The sequence below is a fragment of the Oncorhynchus nerka genome, linkage group LG4 (assembly GCF_034236695.1).
Source record: "Oncorhynchus nerka isolate Pitt River linkage group LG4, Oner_Uvic_2.0, whole genome shotgun sequence".
Classification (NCBI taxonomy): domain Eukaryota; kingdom Metazoa; phylum Chordata; class Actinopteri; order Salmoniformes; family Salmonidae; genus Oncorhynchus; species Oncorhynchus nerka.
Genome location: NC_088399.1, coordinates 86,561,487 through 86,570,985, shown reverse-complemented (window position 1 = coordinate 86,570,985; position 9,499 = coordinate 86,561,487). Strand labels below are relative to the sequence as shown.

The window sequence follows — 9,499 nt, the reverse complement described above, 5'->3', positions numbered from 1 at the left end:
GAACGTTAGCATGAAAAAGCAGTTTATTACCAGTTATTATGAGCCCTTTAACTACTAACATTGCATTTGAAGAACTATTGTTGCAGACGTTGAGAACAATTTTTAATTAATAATAGAAAATTAGGGCACATAGCAAATGAAAGTAACAGTACCTGATAAACAGCATTTGGCATTTTGTAAGAACAATAAATAGTGACTGTCAGATTCCATGAATGCTGAGAAAAGAACATTTTTGATGTGTTATTGACTGTTCTATAGGTTAATTCTGACACAGCTAGCCAAAGCTAGTACGTGTTGTACACTTATTGCCCTCAGCATCTTGCAGCATGTGTAATGCTGCATGTAGTTTACATTATATTGTGTGTGTGGGGGGGGATTTCTCACTGAGAATCTTGGCTTTGACATTGACTGCTTGATGATGTCCTCTTAAAGACAGGATATAGAAATGAAACCAGCGTGACAGAAGAAACAGAGTGGATTTGTCACGACAGTCGTAAAAACAGGTAACTCCTATGTGAATGATACATTTTATTTCATGCCATCTTGAGAAAGCCAAACACCAAATATTTCATACATAAATCAACACCATCAGGGTATCAGCAAATTTTACACAATCACATATAATGTAATATATAAAATGTGTTTTTTTTTCTTTTTCTGAAGGAACAACCAACCCCAGTGTCTCACTCACTCAGAAGTGACTGTGTGTTTCTCTGGTGGGCAAAGAGGGATGAGAAAGAAGCCTTTTCGCTTCATGGAGGTCTGTGCTGCTGTGTTGCGGCTCTGGACAGCCCCATTGACTCCAGGCTAGGGGGAGGAGCTCAGACAGGAATTCACACCTGGATGTGTCCAATAGCAGTACTGTCTCCAACCTGCTCCTTCCCAACCATTCCTTGTCCTCCAATAGGCTTCCTCCTTGGCTGACAGACATCATCAGCGTTCAGACGCCAAGCCCAGCTCACAGAGCAGCCCACTCTCTGTAATGAGTTGTCCCCAAGTGATCTATCTCACCCTGTATATTCCAGGTGTAGGAGCAGTGAATGGTTAAGAAGTCATGACAGGTTATACAATTTCCAGATGCGTTACAGATTCTTGTTGAGTTAATTTAGCCTGGCCCACACCATTACCACCACTACCTACTGGGCCTGGTGTATACTGTGGCTCCTGCAGGGTACAGGATATGACTACAAGCACAGAGCTCAACGAACGCCTTTTAAAAACTAAAACTGGAACCAAGACACCAATGGTGAAATATATGCTGAAACAAATCTAGACTTTTGATGATGATACGTAGCTTTTTGGTGGATTTCGTCCACTTTGTGTTTTTCTTGTTCTTGTGACAACAGTTGTACAAATAAAATGACGATAGCTAGCTATGTCTACGGCCCCATTTTAGTCCAAGAAATGACCTTTGGGCCAACTGCACAGAAATACATTTCTATAGTAACTCTGATGTATGTTCCACTGTTGCTAAGTGCCAGGTGATTTAGAGTTGCTTCTCCCAGTCTGTGGTTCAATTGTTGTGGTCGGTTCTGTGGTCTCCATCGGCGCCATTTCTGCTCAAACCACATCTGGAGGGGCGGCAGCGTAGCCTAGTGGTTAGAGCGTTGGACTAGTAACCGGAAGGTTGCGAGTTCAAACCCCCGAGCTGACAAGGTACAAATCTGTCGTTCTGCCCCTGAACAGGCAGTTAACCCACTGTTCCCAGGCCGTCATTGAAAATAAGAATGTGTTCTTAACTGACTTGCCTGGTTAAATAAAGGTAAAAAAAAAAAAAAGGGTTCACATATGCCGTACGTATTTGCCATTTTGGTCATTGACATTTAGATAAACGAATTGAAACAGCTTAAAGGGACTTAATTTCACGGTTTCAAAACTACTGATGAATCCGAAATGGCAAACCCACATCCTCATTACGATCTGAATGTATGTCTTGTCAACAGAACCTCTGTCCAAGTCTTCGATCTCCGTTTCTCACCACTTTTGATGCTGTCTGACCCTGCACCTATTTCATTGACTTATGAAACGTATATTCATTAGAAAGATGCTTCTTTATCCTCACTACAGCCAGATAATGGAGCGACATCACAGTTTCTGGACCATTTACAGTGGTAATGGGAGCCTGTTTGGCGAGGCCTCGTCTGGACACGTAACATCACTAGGATACGGTGTGCACTCCTGTTTCCCTATAGGTGTGTATCTTTATGTGTTTGTGTGTGTGTGTCAACACATAGTGAACACGGAGAGTCATTACTATTGTCATTGTTTCCTGGAAATCTGTCCTGTTTGGTTCTGTTGCCTTTTAAAGGCATTCTACTGTAGTATTTAATTGTTGTTTTGGAGGTCAATTACACTAGGGAAGTTGAAACACATTAAAGGCCTATGCAAAGAGAGAGCATAATCTTTAAGAAAAATGAATGGTGCAAATGTAGCAAAGTGTAAAATAAGATGTGTGCATATTACTCCAAGTTAAAAGAATTGGCCCCTGGTGTCTTACCACAGTTTCCTAGTCACAGAAATTAGAGTAATCTTACTTCTTGCCATGAGCCAATCCATTTAACACAATTAACACACTACAATGATGCAGTAATATTACACAAACCAATTTGTCTTACATTTTGCTTTGTAGTAGGCCAGTTTTTACGGTTTCATTCGTTTTTCAGGACCTCCTACCCCTATACAGACCCCCACCCCCCCAATATGTTCATTCACAGCATACTCAAAGCTAACGGTACGTCAAAGTCAGAAAGTATGCTATTTACATGCTTGTTCACAATGGTGAATTTTGATGAATCCTACGTCAGTCCGGGCTGGAACTCTTTTGTTCCTATAGTAACGCCTCCCAGGCATTGACGTAGCTGAAATGCTCACGTTTTGACAGGCTCACACATAGTCCAGTGTATGACAAAATAAAAACAACAACGTAAAAACCCTCCGAAGCAGATCCACCCCAGGTCTGGTCAGGTCCTCTGCTGTTGGGGTGGTGGGGTGAGACCAAAGGAGGTTGTTGCTCTGGATCGTGTGTCATTTGTAAGGTCCTCCTGTGCCCTCCCCCCTTCCCGACCCATGGTTCTAGAGAGGGGTTCTAGAGACCGAGGCATGACGAGTGGAACCAACTTCCCCCTCCCTGGTCCAACAGACATATTATTCCAATGTTGCTGACAGCCTAAGCTAGGGTCTGCTTGTTGTTTTTAAAACACAGATGTCCTTTCTTGGAAGCACCAGGGGAGACTGATGCTCACAGGCCTGAGACCATGACCCGGTAGGACGGGGGCATGTGTCTGTGCCGCGGGCTGGAGCCAGGGCTGGCGTTGGGGCTGGTACAGCTGGCGTCCACCCCCCCTATGGAGGGTAGGTAGGCATGGTGCAGGATGGGTAGCTGCAACGAGAGCCTGCGCTGTATGCTGTGGACAGAGAGGTATAGCATGTTAAGTATCATTTAAGATCATTATATTCACCTGACTAATTACAAGTTTAAATTGAAGAAGTTGATGTCCCATGTGTGCTGTCAAAGTGCTAAACCCTGTACAATCTTTCTAAATTGATGTGGTGCTACATTGCGAACACACTGTACATACAAAACTATTTACATCCAGCCAGCTTCTGTATGTGCTGTTTCACTGTCAATAATTCAAATGGGCTTTTTGTACACCAGCACTTCTGATTACTGATGCAAAGAGGGCTGAATGACTGTACACTGTAGTTACAATACTGTAACAGGGTCACAACGCAGTCAGTGACATCTCACTTCTCACTGGCATTACCGCACACAGTCGAAGAGCTCCCCGCCCCCCTCCTCCGCCCCCACAGTAACACACCAGGGTCCCCCCCCTCCGCCTCCACCCCCACAGTAACACACCAGATCCTCCCCGGTCCCCCTCCTCCTATACCCCACAGTAACACACCAGAGCCTCCCGGTCCCCTCCCCCTCCTCCTCCACCCCCACAGTAACACACCAGAGCCTCCCCGATCCCCTCCTTCTCCCACCCCCACAGTAACACACCAGAGCCTCCCGATCCCCTCCTCCTCCACCCCCACAGTAAAACACCAGAACCTCCCCGGTCCCCTCCTCCTCCACCCCCACAGTAACACACCAGAGCCTCCCGATCCCCTCCTCCTCCACCCCCACAGTAAAACACCAGAGCCTCCCGATCCCCTCCTTCTCCATCCCCCACAGTAACACACCAGAGCCTCCCCGGTCCCCTCCCCTCCACCCCCACAGTAACACACCAGAGCTTCCCCGGTCCCCTCCTCCTCCACCCCCCACAGTAAAACACCAGAACCTCCCCGGTCCCCTCCCCCTCCTCCTCCACCCCCACAGTAACACACCAGAGCCTCCCGATCCCCTCCTCCTCCACCCCCACAGTAACACACCAGAGCCTCCCGGTCCCCTCCTTCTCCACCCCCCACAGTAACACACCAGAGCCTCCCGGTCCCCTCCCCTCCACCCCCCACAGTAACACACCAGAGCCTCCCCAGTCCCCTCCTCCACCCCCACAGTAACACACCAGAGCCTCCCTGGTCCCCTCCTCCTCCACCCCCACAGTAACACACCAGAGTCTCCCCGGTCCCCCCCTCCTCCTCCACCCCCCCACAGTATCACACCAGAGCCTCCCCAGTCCCCTCCTCCACCCCCACAGTAACACACCAGAGCCTCCCTGGTCCCCTCCTCCTCCACCCCCACAGTAACACACCAGCATCTCCCCGGTCCCCTCCCCCTCCTCCTCCACCCCCCACAGTAACACACCAGCGTCTCCCTGGTCCCCTCCCCCTCCGCCTCTACCCCCCACAGTATCACACCAGAGCCTCCCTGGTCCCTCCTCTCTACTCCTCTCCACTAACCCATAATCCACTCCGTGCTTTGGAGATCTTCTGACAAAAATAAAATGTCATGCTTCTGCCTGGTGTGACAGCTCACACCGCACCTCTCTGCTAGAGCCATTGCTTTTCAAGCCGATTACCTAACCAAATGGCAGTTATGTAAATATAGAAAAAACATGTCCTTCAAAGTCTTTCAATTCTGCCAACTTTCAAAAGAGACCAGTGAATTGTCTCACAGGTTGTTGTACATGTTTCTTGATGAAATAACACTTTATTGACATGGGTTTACATATGTTTACATTGCCAAATTCAAATTCTTTGTGAGTCTTTGTAATCTGAGGGAAATATGTGTCTCTAATATGGGCATATATTTGGCAGGAGGTTAGGAAGTGCAGCTCAGTTCCAACTCATTTTGTGGGCAGTGTGCACATAGCCTGTCTTCTCTTGAGAGCCAGGTCTGCCTACGGCAGCCTCTCTCAATAGCAAGGCCATGCTCACTGAGTCTGTACATAGTCAAAGCTTTCCTTAATTGTGGGTCAGTCACAGTGGTCAGGTATTCTGCCACTGTGTACTGTCTGTTTAGGGCCAAATAGAATTCTAGTTTGCACAGTTTTTTTGTTATTTCTTTCCAATGTGTGAAGTATTTTTATTTATTTTCTAATGATTTGGTTGGGTCTAATTGTGTTGCTGTCCTGGGGCTCTGTGGGGTGTGTTTGTGTTTGTGAACAGAGCCCCAGGACCAGCTTGCTTAGGGGAGTTTTCTCCAGGTTCATCTCGCTGTAGGTGATGGCTTTGTTATGGAAGGTTTGGGAATCACCTCCCTCCCACCATGTGATCAAACATTCATGTGGTGTGCGAATAACTCAGTGTTCTTCCACTTCTTCTGTCTCCCCAGTCTATTTTCAACCCCTGCTGCTACTGCTGCTTCCAACTGTAGCCGTAAATCACTGGTTACATAAGCTCTGTGACTCTCTCATGGATCCTCCCTCTTGGTTCCTCTCCCTCCTTCTCATGTCCTCTCTCTATCATGTAATTTCTGTCTCCCTCTCTCTATCCGTTTTCTGCTCTCTCTCTTCTGTGTCTTCTCTATCATGGTTCCCCTCTCTGTTCCTCTCATGTCACCACTCACTCACTCACTCACTCACTCACTCACTCACTCACTCACTCACTCACTCACTCACTCACTCACTCACTCACTCACTCACTCACTCACTCACTCACTCACTCACTCACTCACTCACTCACTCACTCACTCACTCACTCACTCACTCACTCACTCACTCACTCACTCACGTGTTCTCTCTATCCAATCCCAGTTAGATGAACGTAGGAGGAGGAGGAGAGCTTGGAGGACGAGGGAAAAGATGTGAGGGGAGGGGAGGAGGGGAGAGCAGTCACTATGAGGGGAGGAGGGGAGAGCGGTCACTGTGAGGGGAGGAGGGGAGAGCGGTCACTGTGAGGGGAGGAGGGGAGAGCGGTCACTGTGAGGGGAGGAGGGGAGAGCGGTCACTGTGAGGGGAGGAGGGGAGAGCGGTCACTGTGAGGGGAGGAGGGGAGAGCGGTCACTGTGAGGGGAGGAGGGGAGAGCGGTCACTGTGAGGGGAGGAGGGGAGAGCGGTCACTGTGAGGGGAGGAGGGGAGAGCGGTCACTGTGAGGGGAGGAGGGGAGAGCGGTCACTGTGAGGGGAGGAGGGGAGAGCGGTCGCTGTGAGGGGAGGAGGGGGGGAGAGCGGTCACTGTGAGGGGAGAGTGGTCGCTGTGAGGGGAGGAGGAGGGAGAAGAGGAGGCTCTCAATGATGCTTTAAACTCTTTTTTCCCCTCTCTGATGAAGTCTACATGCCCCAGCCTGCTCATGAATAATAAGTGAAGGTAGCTCTTTATTTGTCAGCTGAGTGTGTTATGAGTGTTCTGGACCGCCACGTTTTAAGAGTTGGGACAACATGCAGTCAGCTGTGCTCTGCCGGTTATGTGTGTGTGTGTGTGTGTGTGGGGGGGGAGGGGGAGAGAGTGTGTGGGAGGGGGAGAGAGTGTGTGTAGATGATTGGGACGTTATATTGGTCCATCTTTTATAGAGCTGGTTGCCAGAGCAACCGCCATGCAGTGCTGGTGGTGGAGGCAATACATCTGATGTCTAGTCTGCAAAAAAAGATAACAATAGGAGGAAAAAGGGGGGAGGAAAAAGGAGGAGGGATACTTTTGAGGAGAACTCACTGTTCAGGTGAGTTGATATCCTCCAGAGGACCTCTGTTTATTCTGGAAGGATCCATGGAGCCCCACTGGGCCTGAGGCTTCTGCTCAAGATGATTCTTCACTATCGATTTCTCCCCCTCTGCAGAGACACGGAGAGATGACACAGCAAACAGGATCAATCCCCATACAGGCTGTCACACCATGCCATAAAATGACTCCCTATTCTCTACAACACAGTAGGAACACCTGTACTTTCCATGACATAGACTGACTAGGTGAATACAGGTGAAAGCTATGATCCCTTTTTGATGTCACTTGATAAATCCATTTGAAATCAGTGTATATGGAAGGGAGGAGACAGGTTAAAGAAGGATTTTTAAGCCTTGAGACAATTGAGACATGGATTGTGTTACGTGTGTCATTCAGAGGGTGAATGGGCAAGACAAAATATTTAAGTGTCTTTGAACGTGGTATGATAGTAGGTGCCAGGCGCACCGGTTTGTGTGAAACCCAGCAGCGCTGCGGTTTCCTGTGTGTATCAAGAATGGTCCACCACCCAAAGGACTTCCAGCCAACTTGACAGAACTGTAGGAAGCATTGGGCCAGAATCCCTGTGGAACGCTTTCGACACCTTGCAGCGTCCATGTCCTGACCAATTGAGGCTGTTCTGAGAGCAGAAACGGGGGAGCTGCACCTCAATATTAGGATGTACTGTACACTCAGTGTAGTTCACTACCTTTGACCAGGACCCGATAGGATTCCAATAGAGCTCTGGGCAAAAGTAGTGCACTATATAGGGAATAGTATGCCATTGGTATGTCCCCTATGCCTGGTTCAGATCACAACACCTGAGAAGCTAATGTACCACCATCAGTCATACTAATAATAATAGATAGTATTACAATGCCAAGCATGTCAAGCATTCTCTCAAAGCAAATGCTAAGTATGAAAATATTGACTGTGAAGATTCTAAGATCTTCATTTGCCTGTAACAGCGTCACTGTCAGACATTACATCACTGATACAGTATCTGTCAGGCATTACATCACTGATACAGTATCTGTCAGACATTACATCACTGATACAGTATCTGTCAGACATTACATCACTGATACAGTATCTGTCGGGCATTACATCACTGATACAGTATCTGTCAGGCATTACATCACTGATACAGTATCTGTCAGACATTACATCACTGATACAGTATCTGTCAGGCATTACATCACTGATACAGTATCTGTCAGGCATTACATCACTGATACAGTATCTGTCAGACATTACATCACTGATACAGTATCTGTCAGGCATTACATCACTGATACAGTATCTGTCGGACATTACATCACTGATACAGTATCTGTCGGGCATTACATCACCGATACAGTATCTGTCAGGCATTACATCACCGATACAGTATCTGTCAGACATTACATCACTGATACAGTATCTGTCAGACATTACATCACTGATACAGTATCTGTCAGGCATTACATCACTGATACAGTATCTGTCAGGCATTACTCACTGTCAGTATCTGCATTACATCACTGATACAGTATCTGTCGGACATTACATCACTGATACAGTATTACTCACTGATCACAGTATTACATCACTGATACATCACCGTATCTGTCAGGCATCACCGATACAGTCACTTACATCACCGAGTATCTGTCAGATTACATCACTGATACAGTATCTGTCGGATCATCACTGATACAGTATCTGTCAGACATTACATCACTGATACAGTATCTGTCGGGATACAGTATCTGTCAGGCATCATCACTGATACAGTATCTGTCAGGCATTACATCACTGATACAGTATCTGTCGGACATTACATCACCGATACAGTATCTGTCAGGCATTACATCACTGATACAGTATCTGTCAGACATTACATCACTGATACAGTATCTGTCAGGCATTACATCACTGATACAGTATCTGTCGGACATTACATCACTGATACAGTATCTGTCAGGCATTACATCACTGATACAGTATCTGTCAGACAGTATCTGTCAGACATTACATCACTGATACAGTATCTGCATTACATCACCGATACAGTATCTGTCAGGCATTACATCACTGATACAGTATCTGTCAGTTACATCACTGACATTACATCACTGATACAGTATCTGTCAGGCATTACATCACTGATACAGTATTACATCACTGATACAGGGCATTACATCACTGATACAGTATCTTACATCATCACGATACAGTATCTGTCAGACATTACATCACTGATACAGTATCTGTCGGGCATTACATCACTGATACAGTATCTGTCAGGCATTACATCACTGATACAGTATCTGTCGGGCAGTACATCACTGATACAGTATCTGTCAGGCATTACATCACTGATACAGTATCTGTCGGGCAGTACATCACTGATACAGTATCTGTCGGGCATTACATCACTGATACAGTATCTGTCAGGCATTACATCACTGATACAGTA

The 9,499-nt window shown here is 46.9% G+C and overlaps 1 protein-coding gene across 1 annotated transcript in view; it reads right to left on the bottom strand.

The window, feature by feature from the left end:
* Positions 1-9,499, bottom strand: part of LOC115117124 (gamma-aminobutyric acid type B receptor subunit 2) — a 595,916-nt gene continuing 586,417 nt past the window's right edge. Inside the window, exons 18-19 of the mRNA XM_065017992.1 lie at positions 7,033-7,150; positions 1-3,404 (exon numbers count right to left, since the gene is read on the bottom strand). Of these exons, the coding sequence (XP_064874064.1) occupies positions 3,239-3,404; positions 7,033-7,150 (284 nt within the window). The 3' untranslated portion in view covers positions 1-3,238. The remainder of the gene's footprint in view (positions 3,405-7,032; positions 7,151-9,499) is intronic.